This window comes from Microcaecilia unicolor, chromosome 2, assembly GCF_901765095.1.
Source record: "Microcaecilia unicolor chromosome 2, aMicUni1.1, whole genome shotgun sequence".
Lineage (NCBI taxonomy): Eukaryota > Metazoa > Chordata > Amphibia > Gymnophiona > Siphonopidae > Microcaecilia > Microcaecilia unicolor.
Window position 1 is genome coordinate 171,049,445 of NC_044032.1, and position 18,077 is coordinate 171,067,521.

Here is an 18,077-nt window from a genome sequence, read left to right on the forward strand (position 1 = left end):
TAAGAACTGGAATCTCCCTACAAGGGTGAACGTTTTAGTGTCTGATAGTATCTGATCTTGAGGAACTGATGTGTCTGGATTTCAAATTTGCCCTCTTTCCCCAAGGCCTTATATATCACCTCTGAAAGTTGCTCAAGGTCATCCACTAAGTCATGAGGCTACCCCTATATCCATTTTGAATAAAGTTATTGTTAAAACCGGGCATCAGAGTGCATGTGGTGGGTTTCATCTCTGGCTCTGTTACTGGTGGAATTGTTTAGTTCAGGAACTAGTTGTTTTCATCTGCTGCTGATTCCTAGGGGTAGTGCTGTTTGCAGAGCAATGAGAACTATTTGGAGTTAATTTTTCTTTTAAGAGCAAAGATTGACAGATTTTGAGACCTGGATGCCTAAATCTGAATGCTGCATATTGAGATAGGTTTAACCTGTAATTTGAGGACTGAGTCTTAGCACTGATACATTTTTATACTTCCTTCTATTCATCAGAATTTAAAGCAGTTTCCCAGATTCTAACACTCAGCCACAAATGCTTATTATTGTAGTATAATGACAAAAAAATGCATTGCCTTCTTAGTGCCTGGGTTTCTTTGCACTTCCAGCTGTTAGTTGTGGCATCAGAGAGCCTCTAGTGAAGAAGAGATTCAGCTTCTGCTACTAAAAGATCCTTTCTAAACTTTTCTCTGCAAATTTCTGTCTGTTGTTGTACCTAATGGCTTTGTACATCATTGCTGATTGTTTAGATATGGACAGCATTTAGCTGTTTTTTTGTTTTAAATTTGTTTTTGATGATTAATGTTGCATGCATCAGTTATATTGCTTTTATATTTTGTCAAAGACCAGCCCTGTTTCACACAGAGTTTTCACAGTGTTTCAATTATTTTCAATTGCCATTTAATTAGAAGAGAAGCAACAGACCACCCTTACGGAATGGTATTCTGCCCAAGACAACATCATCAAACCGGAATCTCAGCGGCAGAGAACAGTGCCAGCAGTGCCTGAGGATTATGATCTGCTAGATGATGGAGGTGACACAGTGTTTAGTCAGCTGGTATGTCTTTGACCCCTCTCAGAATTGTAATACTGCATGTCAAGGGTTCATTTGAGTGAAGCATATTGTGTCAGGGGTTTTCATTTCTCTTCTCTGACAAATATCATTTTGTTCTCATGTACTTATGCCTGTAGACCGATTTATTTATTTTTTATTGTTTCTTTACAAACTGAGGACTCTTAAACAGTGATATTGAATAACTTCTTCTCTTCCCTCTCCAACATACTGTTTTTATTCCTTTCTAATACTGAACTTATTTGTATGGTCTGACAAATGTGTGGGGTATTGAAAGTGTCTCCCACCTGATAAATTCCAATTTCTATGGCCTCTTAGAGGGGTCCAGGGCTATGTTTTGACTGATCATCCTGATGTTTATTTATAACCAGATTTATAAACCACTTTATCAACAATTCTAAGCGATGTATAAACATACATTCACAATTAAAAAAATAAATATAAACAGCCTAAAATAAGAACAATACAAACATTCAAATCTTGCCTGGATAGACAGGTAAGCTCTGAGTAGTTTCCTAAACTGAAGATAACTCTCAATTTTGCATTATTCTACTGGCAGATTATTCCAAAGGCATGCACCCTCCACACAGAAGATTTTTGATCTAATGTCTTCTAATGCAGTCTGCTTGTAAGAGGGAACATTTAACAACATTTTATCGTGGATCTTAAAGGACGAGGTGGACAGTAAACCCACAAAACTGTAGCTAAACGAATCGAAATATCCCCATGCATTGCCCTATAAATCAAGCACACAACCTTAAATTGAACCCTCCATTTCAGAGGTAACCATTGAAGTTCTCATAATACTAGTAAAACATTCTCATATCTCAAAATCCCTGAAATAAGCCGAGCTGCCACATTTTGTGACATCTCAAGTGGTTTCAAATCATACAATGGCAATCCCAAAAAGAGCGAGTTACAGTAATTAAATAGATGTTTTTGAGTGGAGTACAGCACATCTGGGCCACTTGGTAGATGGTAGTTCTATCTTGTGACCTCAACCTCATTCTCTCAGCTTAGGTAAAGGCACCATTTGAGTGTATCCGAGAGGTGTCACTTAAGGCTGAAAGCTGTGCTTCTTGTGGCCATTTGTTTGGTTAGATGGATTTCTGAATTGCATGCTCTCTTATCAAGGTCCCTTCCTGGTGGTGTGCGAGGTGATCTGGCTGGTTTCCCCCTTTCATGTGAATCAGTCGGTCTGCCTGCTGGTGTTCAGGACTCAGGGGTTATGGTTGCTTCCATGGCGTCCCTCGGTCTGCCTGCTGGTGTTCAGGACTCAGGGGTTATGGTTGCTTCCATAGTGTCCCTCTAGACCAGCACAGATGGGTTATGCACTCCTAGCAGCAGATGGAGGGTGAGAACCACTGAGTTTCAGATATGGGTATAAGTGAGCTATGCAGTCCCTTGAAAATCAGTCTGTTCTCAGTCTCATTGGATGGTAGCAGTAGAAGTCTGTGTGCAGTCCTGGTTTGTGTATTGGTCCATGGGAGGGGGGGGGGGGGGGGCGGTGGCTTCCTTTTCCTGGGTTATATGGCCAGCCTGCGCAGTCCTGATTTGTGTGTCTGTCCCTGGTGTGGGAGGCTTCCTTTTCTTTTTCCTGGGTTATATGGCCTTTTGGCATTAGAGGAGATAAAAGAAATCTTATTGGGTTGTTTTTTTTTTTTTTTAAGCAAAACGGGGATTTCAAGCCTGTGAACTGTATTGATCTTTTCATGCAGTGTAGTTCTCTTGTTTAACCAGCAGGTAGTGTATGTTTTCTGTTTCAAAGCTATTGCAGAGGAGACTGTTTGTTTTTCTTTTCAGTTTAAACCCTGTGGGAAGGCCACTTGCAATGCCATTGGCTAGATACTTTCAAATTTGGTGTTCTGGGCTCTGATTGGCCCTGGAGTTCAAATCCAGCCAGGAGAATACTGGATTTTCTCCAGTCTTAGCTAGGGAGGGTAAACATCTCTGCCCTGAGACCCTGTTCAGACCTTTGAGCAGTTATGCTCCTGAAACTCCCCATGTGCTACCCATGTAGTGGCAAAGTGTTTAGATAGCTTTAATAATGATCTTTATTCAGTTAACCTTTTAATGCTTGCTGATTTCACCTTTATTTTTTCCTTGTTCACTGTTCCACTTTGATAATACACCTGTTAGTTTATTAGCTCTGTTGTCCTGGACTTACTAAGAATCCTGGTGGTTTGTGTTTAGGTCTGTCGGTGCTTTCTAGGAACTGTGGGACACTTGGGAGTGTTGCCCCAGTGTCCTAGAAATCACCGGGGAATAACTTGAGAGTGGGAAACTCACCCAGAGGCAAGTGGGACTCAGTCGGTGGGAGGAGGTTGTCGGTTTAAAGCACGTGCACAGGTGCAAGCGGACCTGAATAGTGCTGGCGACAGACCCTCTTAAGTGGCCGCGGGATTAGCCCCAGGTGGGTGCTAGGTGTTCTGTGTCATACTCAGGTTGCCAAGTCCCTCCCCCCTTCTTGGATTCGATTTTGAAGCCTTAGCTGTCCTTCTCTGCCTCAGGCAGTTTTGAGTGCCTGAGGGGTCTGCCCATCGGCCTTTGTCAATGCTGGAGAGGCTTGTTTAAGCTCTTTTAAGTAGCACAAAGTGTTAAAAAAAAAAAAAGCCCCGCAGCCTGCTTTGAGAGGCTTGTTTGAGCTCTTTGGTACAGAATAAAAAAAAAAAAAAAGATTGACAGAACCGCCATAGGCCTGCTAGCGATTGCAGTGCAGAGAGTCAGCCTCCAACATTTCCTGGGGCAGTATTGTTTATCAACATGGCCGTCCCGGCAGCTGTGTGGCCTTGACTTCCGCGGGTGTTTGTGTAAGTGCCGTGAGTTCTCAGCATCTGAAGCACTGTGCACTCTGTTAGTGACGTGCGGTGCATTCGGCAGGGCACTGTTCGTCCTGTGCCAACAGGGAATTGGCAGTTGTGCTGGGGCTTGCACCGGAATTGCTGGTGGGTTCTTCCAGTGTGGTGGTTGCAGCCACATTGGACTCAGCAGGGGAGCACTCAGTGGTGGTGGCGGTTCTGATTTCGGAAGGAACTGCCGCCATCTTGTAGTATGCATAGGCTTCTGATCAGTCTCCACAGTTGGTGCCGATGTCTTCCTCTGTGCCTGACCTCGGAGTCTACGATGGTTCCTCAGGTCTGTGGGGTGGAGGGCCTTTTGTCTGTGTGGAGAGGGTGGCCAATCCGTCAAGGTCTTCAGATGCAGTCTTAGGGGACCTGATTACTCCCCCCTTTCCCTCTTCCTTCCTCCAAAAAGCAGCAGGTGGACAAGAGTGTAGACATACATAGGGACTTTCAGACTTACTTGAAGAGGACTAGAGAATTCCATAAATTGGATAATCTATTTGTGCTATTCAGTGGTTCCAGAAAAGGAGAAGCGGCATCTGAGGTGACAGTAGCCTGGATCAAGGAAGCCATCTCATCAGCATACTTTGTGCATGGTTATGAAATGCTTCTGGGCTTGAAGGTTCATTTGACTAAGGTGCAGGCATTCAAGCTCATTTTCAAAGCACTTAGCCTCCCAAAGTTCCATAGAAACCTATGGAACTTAGCCTCCCAAAGTGCTTTGAAAATATGCATGATTGTCTTAGACTGAGCATAGCCTAGTACTGCTGCAGAAGATCAGAGTGTCCCTGTATTCCTTTGCATGTCATTATAGGCTGGATGATCAGGCTCAGCAGGCCAAGATTTTGGGGCAGGTATGTTGGAGACAGGCTTGCCAAGGTCTTGTTCTCATTAGTCACTGCTTTTGTACTTCCCACTGGTGTGTAGGGGATGAAGAGGAAAGAGAAATTAGAGACTACCTGCTAATTTTCATCCTTAAGTCCTCAAGACCAATTCAAGATCCAGCCCTGAGTTGTTTTTTTTTTTGGTCTTGCAAGACTGTATTTGGTTGGTTTCTGTGTCAGATATGAGAATATTGCACTTCCTGTCGGGTACAGCGTGCCTCTGTGCATATCTGTAGAGGAAGGCCCTGCGCCAGCACTAAGAAAGCTGTACAGCTTTGAGAACAGGTATCGCTGAAGGAGTGAACAAATATGTGGATAAAGGTGAACCAGTTGATATTGTGTATCTGGATTTTCGAAAGGCATTTCACAGAGTACCTCATGAAAGACTGCAGAGGAAATTGGAGAGTCATGGGATTGGAGTTAGTGTTCTATTGTGGATTAAAAAGTAGTTAAAAGATAGACAACAGAGAGTAGGGTTAAATGGTCAGTATTCTCAATGGAGAAGGGTAGATAGTGGGGTTCTGCAGGGGTCTGTGGTGGGACTGCTGCTTTTTAACATATTTATGATCTAGAGATGGGAGTAACTAGTGGGGTAATTAAATTTGCACACAAAACAAAGTTATTCAAAGTTATTAAATTGCAAGAGGACCTTACTAGACTGGGAGACTGGACATTCAAATGGCGGATGACGTTTAATGTGAGCAAGTGCAAAGTGATGCACGCAGTAAAGAGGAACCCGAATTATAGCTACATAATGCAAGGTTCCACATTAGGAGTCACCGACCAGGAAAGGGATCTAGGAGTTGTTGTTGATGATACTTTGAAACCCTCTGCTCAGTATGCAGCAGCGGCTAAGAAAGCAAATAGAATGTTAGGTTTTATTAGGAAAGGAATGTAAAAAAAAAAGAGGTTGTTATGTCTTTCTATCGCTCCATGGTGCAACTGATCACTGCATCTCAAAAAAAATATAGTGAAATTAGAAAAGGTACAGAATTGTACACTGATCACCGCATCTCAAAAAAGATGTGGAGGGGGATAATCGAACGGGGACGACCATCTCTTAAGGGCGCCCATCTCTGAGGACGTCCCCACGAAGGAGCGGGGCATCCCATATTATCAAAACAAGATGGGCGTCCATCTTTCGTTTCGATAATACGGTCTGGGACTCCCAAATCTCAACATTTAGGTCGACCTTAGAGATGGGTGACCTTGGTTTTTTGCCAATAATGGAAACCGAGGACGCTTATCTCAAAAATGTCCAAATCCAAGGCATTTGGTCATGGGAGGAGCCAGCATTTGTAGTGCACTGGTCTCCCTTACATGCCAGGACACCAGCCGGGCACCCTAGGGGACTGCAGTGGACTTCAGAAATTGCTCCGAGGTGCATAGCTCCCTTACCTTGGGTGCTGAGCCCCCCAAAACCCATTCCCCACAACTATACACAACTACCATAGCCCTTACGGATGAAGGGGGTCAACTACATGTGGGTACAGTGGGTTTCGGGTGGGTTTTGGAGGCTCACATTTACCACCACAAGTGTAACAGGTAGGGGGGGATGGGCCTGGGTCCACCTGCCTGAAGTGCACTGCAGCCACTAAAAACTGCTGCAGGGACCTGCATACTGCTGTGATGGAGCTGGGTATGACATCTGAGGCTGGCATAGAGGCTGGGAAAAAAATGTTTTTAAATTTTTTTTTGGGTGGGAGGGGGTTGGTGACCACTGGGAGAGTAAGGTGAGGTCATCCCCAATTCCCTCCAGTGGTCATCTGGTCAGTTCGGGCACCTTTTCGAGACTTGGTCGTGAAAAAAAAAGGACCAAGTAAAGTCGACCAAATGCTCGTCAGGGACACCCTTCTTTTTTCCATTATCGGCCGAGGATGCCCATCTGTTAAGCATGCCCTCGTCCCGCCTTCGGTACATTGCCGACACGCCCCCTTGAACTTTGGTCGTCCCCGCGACGGAAAGCAGTTGAAGGCGCCCAAAATCTGCTTTCGATTATGCCGATTTGGGCGACCCTGAGAGAAGGATGCCCATCTCCAGATTTGTGTCGGAAGATGGGCGTCCTCTTTCAAAAATGCCCCTGATAGTGGAATTAGAAAAGGTACAGAGAAGAGCAACAAAAATGGTAAAGGGGATGGGACAACTTCCCTATGGGGAAAGGCTAAAGCGGCTTGAAGCTTCTTATACGTCATTTCGTGCCTCTTTAAAAGCTCATTTGTTCCAATTAGGATTCCATTCATGCTCCTGCAATGAGAAGTTGATGTTAGTTAGCTTAGTTTGTATGCTGCTGATGTCTTGGTTGTTAGTGCTTTTGAATGCATGTATAGTAGCTGTGATGGTTTTTTAGTACTCAGGACTCTTACCCTCCTGTTTACAAAGCCACGCTAGCAGCTGCTGGTGCGCTAATGCTAACACAGCCCATTCACTTTGAAAGGGCTGTGTTGGCATTACGCGTGGCAGCCACTAACACAGCTGTGTAAACAGGGAGGTTAGTGTTTGAATCTGGAAGAATGCTGTTTCCTATTTTAAATGGAGTTCCTTTCTGTTCTTTAATTTTATGTTTTATTGTTTTTATTGGAAACAGCTTCATTTTGCTTGCAAGGAAAGTGGTATATAAAATCTAATAAATGATAAGTGATTAGTGCTGTTTGTCCTTTTTTGAAGACAAGTAAAATCTGTTTCCCTTTTTATGTTTGAACGGTTTTTATTGACACTCCAACAATATACATCCATGTATTTCACTGTATAACTTTATCAACCAATCATGTTATACATGTTCAGCTTAATGTTTCCCTCTTTATAACAAATGTTTTTGTTTGAACTCATGTTGACTGATACCTGGGGGTGGGGCAATGCATTTTCCTCAAATCTGTGCTCTACCATTTGTTGTGCAAGAAACTTGGATCTTATTGGTAGTGGTAATGAAAAAAGTACTAGTCGTTTTTGCTAAATTTTTGGAGGAGGTTCTTCTTTATACTCAGCTGTGATTAGAAAAGATTTGAAAAAGGCTTAGTAGGTGTTTTGTTGTTCTAATGTCTTTTTTTGTTTGTTTGTTTGTTTGTTTGTTTGTTTATATTTCCAGACTGAAAAAGATGTGAATTGCTTGGAGCCATGGCTGGTAAAGGAAATGGATGCTTGTCTCTCCGATATTTGGCTTCAGAAAGATGTGGATGCTTTTGCTCAGCTGTTTCATCTCATTTTAACTGAAAATGTCAGTGGTAGGTTGCTGTTACTATGTTATTTAGTCTACTTTCCAAAGGGAAAGAAGGCTTATGAGATTATTATATGAATGTGTATGTCCCTAATAACACATTATATTTTCAGGATATGAGGACTCTGATGGGCATGTTTGGTTTTTTGGATCCATGATTATCCATGGACCCCAAACACAAGCATTTGTTTGTCCTGTAAAGAGGACTCCTTTAGTTCAGGGTGGAGTGTCTTGTTCTACATTCTCAAAATATTTTATGTTGCGAGTTATAACTTTGTTTCTGATGTTTATTGCCTAGAATTATAGTACTTTAAAAATATTTGAATAATACTGTTTACGATCGTGATGTACAGCACAGTGTACATTTGAATATGTGTTGGGCAATTTATAGTTTCTACTTGGAGCTTACAGTTTAGTCTAGAAAGACACATGATATACACCTAACATTAAAACAAATCGTAAGGCTTTGAGTTAAAATAGCAGAGTTAAATGTTGCATCACCAATGTTCTTTTCAAGGCATTACTAGACAGTTGTGTCTATCAACTATCATGTGGAGATAGAGAACTGAAAACTGAGCTGAGATATATCTCTTGGCATCCAGTCCAGCTTTTCAGTATTTTCTGTCTCCAGCAGGTTGATGGGCACAGTTCTCTGGCTCTGAGTGCTTTGCTCCTGGTCCACTTGGTCCCAAGTTGAGCTTCACTGGTGGCTTGAGTCTGCAGAGTCATAACTGGAGATCTTCACATCCCTGTCTGTGATGCCCTGTGAATTTACTTCTTCCCTCCTTTCACTTCTCCCCTGTTTCCTATGGAGCTCTCCTTTTCCAGCTCAACAACCTTTAAAAAAAAGAAAGAAAGAAAGAAAGAGGAGTGGGTCATCTGTGGTAGGATTTGTGGAGACTGAACTGGGGAGGGGGGGGGAGGAGTAGCTGGCAGTGGTAGGTGAATAATGACTCCTGCAGAGGCAGTTAAGTGGTGCTCCTGTTGTAGGACCTGTCGGCCGACGTCAGGGCATCGCAGCGCATTCAAGTTGGGAATCCCATGGGAAAGGGTTGACGGCAGCAGATCTTTGGATTTGGCATAGCTTTGGAAAATACTAGGGTCTTCAGGCTCTCCGTCAGCGTTGGGGTACAGTTGCACAGTTTTTATTCAAGAGAGCGTAGGAATGGGCATCATTTTGTCGGGGCTAACTGGCAGTGAGGAACAGCCTCTGTGTGATCACGTGCGGAGCACAGCTGCCACAGAGCATTTTGCTGCAATGGGATCTTTGTTTTCTCTGTAGTTTATATTACTCTTTCACCAGGTCTATTTACTGAAGCAGGGAAGCTTTTTTTTATCCACCGCCACACACTGGACAGAAGTAAAGCCTCAGAAATCAAAAGGTAATCTATACGGGACTCTGTCGAATGCTTCCTGGACAAATGAGTGAAATCCTTTTCTGAAGGATGTAAGACCCTCCAGACATCTACCAAGCCAAAAGTGTTACTGAGATTAGGCAGCCCTTGTAAGATTTGTGGTTTCTCACCCCTAGGAGTATGTGATTTATCTATGATCCCCCACTATACTAAAATCCTCCCTCTATGAGAATTGACTTATCTGCCCTATTTAAAAAGAGGGAAGTTACAGCCTTATAAAAGGCTCTGTCAAAGTGATTTGTCTTGACAGTCAATTTTTGCCTGACACAGTATATATCTTCCCCCAGAATCAATATGTATTATTTTTAACTGTTCCAATACACTCTTACTTAACATTACTCTGCCCTTCTTATTCTGGACTGATGCGACAACACACTCCCCCATCCACCAACGTTTCAGCTTTTGATATTCTTTGTTTTTTAAGTAAGTTTCCTGCAAAAATGCAATATCCACCTTTTGTTTTTTGTAATTGTTGTAAAATTATTGAGAGTTTGATCAGAGAGTTAATCCCTACAACATTCCAGGTTACTACTCATATCCTAGGAACCAATATGAGGTATAGTTTTACAAGTGTGATCTTCAGTTCCCGTTTCTAGAGAAGACCATCCCAGCACACGGTCCCCTCCTCTCTGAGGGATCCCTGTCCCAGTACTAATAATGTGACTGTTACGTTTTCCTAAGATAAGAGAGAGAACCCAGAACTATTGCATATAGGCACTAACCTCCCACACTGCCCTCCCCTACCCCTTCCCCTGCAAGCCAATCCCAGACATGCCCCCACCCTGCCCTCCTTAGCCCCACCCACCAAACCCACAGCATCCCCTTAGGGATTGTCACGTTTGTATCTCCCCACCCCACCAGTTAACATAGATTAAAAACAAAAAAACCTATAATACTAAATAAATTCAATGCAAGCACACAGTAGTAATTTTATATCAATAATTTTTATTAATAAACATCATAATAAACATATCTTCCTTAATACAAAGTATATACTTGTATATTTCCTCAATGGTGTACAATTCTATACAGCTCTCACCGTAAACATTCTCTTTTATCAATCAACTATAAATCTGCAAATGTGCAAAGACAAACATTAGTTTTCATTTCTCCCCCCCCCATCCCCCATCCCCCCCCACCCCCCCCCTTCAAACACACAGTAGTAATTGTCTGCAAACCAGTCAGTGTGCCTGAGCTTCCAATACCAAATTATAATCCCAACAAATGAACTATGGGGCTTCAGGCATAATAAGTATAGTTCTGAAATCTTTGAGTAATCAATGTAATAGGCTGTATGACTGGTCCAAAACCCAGTTTCAAAAATTACTGGAGTCACATTGCAGTGTTCCAGTTGAATTAGATAGAAAGAAAGCCACGTGCCAAAGCTGAGGGCCTTGCGTTGCTAAAATCAGAAAAGTGCCCTCCAGCGCAGGCAAGAAAAAAAAAAGTCCTAGTTTGCCAGGTTTCCAAAACCAACAAGTCATATCCAAAATTGATTGATAGGTCGAATGCAACCTCAATCCCGAGGTCTCCTGAAGATGTAGTAAACGCTGATTTCCACATTCATCCTGGTGTCCGTCAAGAGTTGTGAGGATGACTGCTGAGAAGACGACTGCGGCAGGGATTCCAAAAAAGTATGTCCGTCCTTCATGAATGACCCAGAGTTTTGTGGGGTACAACAGGGTGAAATGCACATGCGATTTGAAGAGCGCATCACAAATGTATTATTTTTTATTTATTTGGATTTCTCACACCTTTTTCAGTAGTAGCTCAGAGTGAGTTACATTCAGGTATACTGGGTATTTCTCTGTCTTTGGAGGGCTCACAATCTAAGTTTATACCTGAGGCAATGGAGGGTTAAGTGACTTGCCCAAGATCCACAAGGTTCAGCAGTGGGATTTGAACTGGCCACCTCTGGATGTCAAGACCAGTGTTCTAACTACTAGGCCACTCCTCCACTCTTGCAAGGTCTTCTGTCCTGTTGTACTTGCAAGGAATAGTCCTGAAAACATAAACTCTTGTGGTTCTGATATGTCAGAGTATGTTCTCCCTAAAGGTTGTGCAAGATGAGTTGTTTATGGGCCTAATTTAGGATCTGCAAGATCACCACTCTAGGCTTCTTAGTGGCGGAGTGCACCAACCTCAACTGATGGACCTGCTCAACACAGAAATGCTGCAGTTGTGTGCCTAGGTTCAGGGAGGAAGGTATCCAGCAAGTTCCTACTCAATTATAGTTTGTCAAAAACAAAAATAGATAATCCCCCACAATAGCGCTGGTAATGGAAATCAACAATGCTACAAACCAGGGTTCTGTAGAACTTACTAAAAAAACTTTAAAAGGGTATAGATAGAGAGCTTCATACAATCTCTAATACACAAGAGTAATAATAAATGTATATAAATATTTTGTGTGAAAAGGAGAAATTCTCAGAAGCAAGACTCACCTAAGTGGTCAGCTCACTCGAAGTTTAAGGCTGTTCCTAGAGGGTGGATGGGGTTCTCTATCATAGAAAATCTCCAATTGTTCTAACGAACAACTGTGAGCAAACGTGTGCTCCCAATCCAATAAAGTGATGGCCACAATAAAGACGTGCCCAAACGTATTACCTGTAAAGAAATGCACTCTCTATCTATATCCTAAAAAATCAAGAAAAATTTCCCTACTCTCATACATTTACATAAACATTTGCCGCTCATTGAACAATTTTTGCGTTTTTTTCCTCTTTTTTTTCTTTGTTTAGTCACAGCACTGATACACATGTCACAGCATAGTCACATTTTTATTACACACTGTTGGCCCCCATACGGGGCTAATTGCTGCATGTATCCTTTACCAATACAATAAAGAGCATATATATGTTGTGTAAGGAGGAGCTCATATAGAAAATGTTCTTAAAGAAAGGCGCACTTATCTTAGTGCTGCTGAGTGTGTTCACTATACCCGGCAGTTGTTGCTTGTTCAGGTGTTCGTAATGTTTTCTTCGCTGCTGCTTCCAGCGTTAGCTGGCAGAGTGCGTCTGTGTCCGACGCTGCAGGGTTTCGAGACGACCTTCGTCAGGGACCCGGAATACAACTGCTGCTTTCTGTAAGCAAATATATTTTTTTTCTCCTGTGTATGTATGTATATGTATATATATATATGTATGTGTATATATATATATATACATATATAATTATGGTGGTAGATGTTCTGTTTTTCTTTTACAGTAAGTTATAATTGCCAGAATGTCTTTCCAGCTTAGAGATGATCTTCTTGGACTACCAAAGTGGTCACGGTAGTCCATGAAGGTTTTCCACTTTGATCCTGAATTAAGGTGACAATTCAACAAGATACATATTTTTCTATGTCTTCTCTTTACAGTCAGCAGTACATCATAAGACTCCTGAAGCAGGCACTGAGGCACTAAAACACAGCTGCTGTGTCAAGTCGCTTTTGATGTTTTGCAGTAAAGACTGTTTATTTTCCATACGTTGTCTCCTTTGCTTGGAAAGAGCCAACTTCTCCTACTTCCCCTCCTGCTTTAAGTCAGAAATTAATCATCAGTGCCTTCTGTGGAGTACTGTATAGTTTAAATACTTTGAATTATTAAATGATGCAGAACCTTTTTGTTATAGGAAATTCAGGTTTCTGATTTATGTTTAGTTGACTACAGGCATAGTGAAACCAGCGCAACTCCACTGATGGTCGCTGCAGGTCGAGGTTTCTCAAGTCAGGTAGAGCAGTTAATCAGCATGGGGGCCAATGTTCACAGCAAAGCATCAAATGGCTGGTATGTTTTTTTTTTTCTTGGTTATCCACCTCTGTTTTCTTTCTTACTTGATTTTTCTTTCTAGGTTGTAGTGCACAATTTGTAAAACCTATAGCAGTAGTATTCACATCTCAGGAACTGGACTTATGGAGTGATAGTCTGAGGGTCCACGTTGGTGAAGGAAACATTTATTTATTTAGATTTTACTCACACCTTTTTTCAGTAGTAGCTCAAGGTGAGTTACATTCAGGTACACTGGATATTTCTCTGTCCCAGGAGGGCTCACAATCTAAGTTTGTACCTGAGGCAGTGGAGGGTTAAGTGACTTGGCCAAGATCACAAGGAGCAGCAGTGGGATTTGAACCAGCCACCTCTGGATTAAAAGACCAGTTCTCTAACCACTCCACCACTCCTTTCTGAGGGATCCCTGTCCCAGTGCTAATAATGTGACTGTTACGTTTTCCTAAGGTAAGAGAGAGAACCCAGAACTATTGCATATAGGCACTAAACCCCCACACCGCCCTCCCCTGCCCTCCCTACCCCACTAGCCCCACCCACCAAACCCACAGCATCCCCTTAGGGATTTTCACATTTGTATAGTATCACAAGGATCAGTACTAGGCCCAGTTCTTTTCATGTGTTTAGAGGTGATTTTGGGAAAGGATTAGGAAGGAAGGAAGTGTGGCTATTTTCCAATGACTTGAAAATTTGCAACAGGGTAGAGACACCAGAGAGTGTAAATAAGCAAAATGATCAAGGTATGGCACCTATGCTTTATTCTAAATAAGATTAGAAAGTGAACACCTAATGTGTGTACAGTGGCACTTTTTTTTATTTTTTTTTGTGGCTTCTGACAATCCCATGTCTTCCATTGTCCTCTTCCCCATAGTGGCCTATATTCAAAGCTACTTATCTGGGTAGTAGCCACTTCTACTTGGGTAAGTAGTGCTGACCAGGGCAGTAAACTGGATTTTCTTCAGTACTATCCAGGTAGTGCTGTGGTGGTCTAAAGGTTTTCAGTGACATTATCTGAATACTACTACTACTACTACTACTACTTAACATTTCTAGAGCGCTACTGGGGTTACACAGCGCTGTACTAAATAAACAAAGAAGGACGGTCCCTGCTCAAAGGAGCTTACAATCTAAAGAACGAAATGTCAAGTTGGGTAGTCTAGATTTTCTGGGCAGAGGTGAAGAGGTTAGGTGCCGAAGGCGACATTGAAGAGGTGGGCTTTAAGCAGAGATTTGAAGATGGGCAGGGAGGGGGCCTGGCGTATGGGTTCGGGGAGTTTGTTCCACGCGTGGGGTGAGGCGAGGCGAGGCAAAAAGGGCGGAGTCTGGAGTTGCCGGTGGTGGAGAAGGGTACTGAAAGGAGGGATTTGTCTTGAGAGCGGAGGTTACGGGTAGGAACGTAAGGGGAGATGAGGGTTGAGAGGTAAGGAGGGGCTGCAGATCGAGTACATTTGTAGGTTAGTAGCAGAAGCTTGAATTGAATGCGGTACCTGATCGGAAGCCAATGAAGTGACTTGAGGAGAGGGGTGGTATGAGTGTATCGGTTCAGGCGGAAGATAAGACGTGCAGCAGAGTTCTGAACGGACTGAAGGGGGGATAGGTGGCTAAGTGGGAGACCAGTGAGGAGTAGGTTGCAGTAGTCAAGGCAGGAGGTAATGAGGGAGTGGATGAGAGTTCGGGTGGTGTGCTCAGAGAGGAAAGGGCGGATTTTGCTAATGTTATAGAGGAAGAAGCGACAGGTCTTGGCTATCTGCTGAATGTGCGCGGAGAAGGAGAGGGAGGAGTCGAAGATGACACCGAGGTTGCGGGCAGATGAGACGGGGACAATGAGGGTGTTATCAACCGAGATAGAGAGTGGAGGTAGAGGAGAAGTGGGTTTGGGTGGGAAGACAAGAAGTTCAGTCTTGGCCATGTTCAGTTTCAGGTGGCGGTTGGACATCCAGGCAGCAATGTCGGATAAGCAGGCTGATACTTTGGCCTGGGTTTCCGCAGTGATGTCAGGTGTGGAGAGATAAAGCTGGGTGTCGTCAGCATAAAGATGATACTGGAAGCCATGAGATGAGATCAGGGAGCCCAGGGAAGAGGTGTAGATAGAGAAAAGAAGGGGTCCAAGGACAGAACCCTGAGGGACTCCAACAGAGAGCGGGATAGGGGTGGAGGAAGAACCATGAGAGTGTACTCTGAAGGTACGATGGGTGAGATAAGAGGAGAACCAGGAGAGGACAGAGCCCTGGAACCCAAAAGAGGACAGTGTGTCCAGAAGTAAGTTGTGATAGTGTCAAAAGCGGCGGATAGGTCGAGGAGAATGAGGATGGAGTAATGACCTTTGGATTTGGCGAGGAACAGGTCATTAAAGACTTTGGATAATGCCGTTTCTGTCGAGTGAAGTGGGCGAAAGCCAGATTGAAGCGGATCGAGGATGGTATGAGAGGCGAGAAAATCAATGCAACGGCTGTGAACGGGCGCATTCAAGTATTTTGGAGAGGAAGAGTAGGAGGGAGATGGGACAGTAGTTGGAGGGACAGGTAGGGTCAAGTGAAGGTTTTTTGAGGAGAGGTGTGACAACAGCATGCTTGAAGGTGTCAGGGACAGTTGTGGTGGAGAGGGAGAGGTTGAGGATATGACAGATGGGAGGGGTGATAGTAGGAGAGATGGTGACAAGTAAGTTGGTGGGAATGGGGTCTGAGGAACAGGTGGTGCATTTCGAGGAGGAGAGAAGATGGGAGGTTTCCTCTTTGGTGATATCAGGAAAGGAGGAGAAGGAGGCCTGGGTTGATTGGTTGAGGGAGTGGGTGATAGGATGAAGAGGAGGAGAAGGTTTAGTGGTGAATTCGAGGTTGATCTTCTGGACCTTGTCGCGGAAGTAGTCAGCCAGAGATTGAGGAGAGAGTGAGGGGGTGGTGGTGGGAGCGGAGGGCACTTTGAGGAGGGAGTTGAGGGTGGCGAAGAGACGACGAGGGTTAGAGCTGAGGGAATTAGTCAAGTGAGTGTAGTAGTCCTGTTTGGCGAGGAATAGGGAGGACTGGAAGGAGGATAGCATGAATTTGTAATGAATGAAGTCAGTATGGGTGCGAGATTTCCTCCATAGGCGTTCAGCCGATCGGGAGCAGGAGCGAAGGTAACGGATGCAAGGGTTGAGCCAGGACTCGGGATTAGTGCGCCTTGTGGGACGGGAAACAGATGGTGCAAGGGTGTCTAGGGCGGAGGAGAGAGTGGCATTGTAGTTGGAAACAGCCTTGTCGACGGACTCGGAGGACGTGATGGACGGGAGGAGATCAGAGATACTAGCAGATAAGGTGGGGGGGTCAATAGCCTGGAGATTCCTGGAGGTAGTGGTTAGTGTTGGGCGGGACTGAGGGGGAGGGTGATGAAGTGTGAATGTGATCAGGTGATGGTCAGAAATGGGAAGAGCAGAGACGCAGAGATTAGAGGGCGAGCAGGTAGAAGAGAGGACGAGATCGTGACCTGATTTGTGAGTAGGGGTGGTGGAGCTCAGTTGGAGGTTGAAGGAGGAGGTTAGGGTGAGGAATTGAGAAGTGTATGAATTGGATGGGTTATCAGTGTGTATGTTGAAGTCACCAAGAATGAGGGATGGGGATGAGGGCTCAAGAAAAACGGAGAGCCAGGCATCGAAGTCAGTATGGAAGGAAGGGAGGGACTTATCAGGGGGGCGGTAGATGACTGCAACTCGGAGTGGCAGCGGGTAGAATAGACGGATGGAATGGACTTCAAAGGATGAGAAGCAGTGAGACTGTGGTAGGAGGAGGGGTTGAAAACTGCAGGAGGGCGAAAGTAGTAGGCCAACGCCGCCACCGCGGCTAGCTGTGCGGGGCGAATGGGAGAAAAGGTAGCCTCCGTGGCAAAGGCCTGCGACTGAGGCAGAGTCGTCGGGGGTGAGCCAGGTTTCGGTTAGGGCGAGCAGGTGGAGAGAATGGGAGATGAAGAGATCATGGGTGAAGGTAAGTTTGTTGCAGATTGAGTGGGCATTCCATAGGGCACACGAGGAGGGGTGGGAGGAAGGGGGGAGGAGGGGAATGGAGATGAGATTGGAGATATCGCGGGAACGTTTGCATAGATGAGACGAGGACATGTGTGGTGGACCTGGGTTGGGATTGATGTCTCCCGCGGATAGCAGGAGAAGGAGCAAGAGAGAGCAGAGAAGGGTGAGGGAGGTAGGGCGACGAAGGCGCTGAAGGCGGGATGCGCTGAGGAGGCATGGGGAAGGGTTCATGGCAGGAAGGAGGTGTTGGAGGTTGAGAGCTAGGAAGGAGGAGAAGAACAGTAGGGATGGTGAGGTGGTGGGGGATAGGGGTAGGTAGGGTATTGCGGTAGTAGGCAGGATGGGTGGGGATGGGTAGTCAGTTCGTGTGGTAGACAGCGGAGGGAGGGGAAAGAGATTGGGGAGGGATAGGGCGAGGAATAGAATGTGAAAGGGGGCCATAGGTAGTGAGAGAGGTAGGGAGTGAGTGAGCAAGCAAGTTGGACAAGCTGGTGGGGTGGAGCAAGCTGATGCAGATGGACTGGGAGCTGGATCAGGCGGGCTGGAGCAAGCTGGTGCAGATGGACTGGATTGAGCAGGGGAAGCTGGATCAGGCTGACTGGAGCAAGCGGGATTAGGCGGGCTGGAACAGCAGGAGCAGAAGGCTGGAGAACTGGATCAGGCTGACTGGAGCAAGCTGGATTAGGCGGGCTGGAACGGCAGGAGCAGGTGGCTGGAACGGCAGGAGCAGGTGGCTGGAACAGCAGGAGCAGAAGGCTGGAGAGCTGGATTAGGCGGGCTGGAACGACAGGAGCAGGTGGCTGGAACAAGCAGGAAGAGCTGGATCTGACGGAGGCTGGAGCAGATGGACTGGGACAAGCAGGAAGAGCTGGATCCGACGGAGGCTGGAGCAGATGGA

The 18,077-nt window shown here is 44.9% G+C and overlaps 1 protein-coding gene across 1 annotated transcript in view; it reads left to right on the forward strand.

Moving 5' to 3' along the window:
* The window catches only part of YTHDC2 (YTH domain containing 2), a 229,445-nt gene that overhangs the window by 66,557 nt on the left and 144,811 nt on the right, over positions 1–18,077 (forward strand). Inside the window, 3 exon segments of the mRNA XM_030193495.1 lie at positions 899–1,047; positions 7,872–8,007; positions 13,059–13,185. Coding sequence (XP_030049355.1) covers positions 899–1,047; positions 7,872–8,007; positions 13,059–13,185 — 412 coding nt within the window.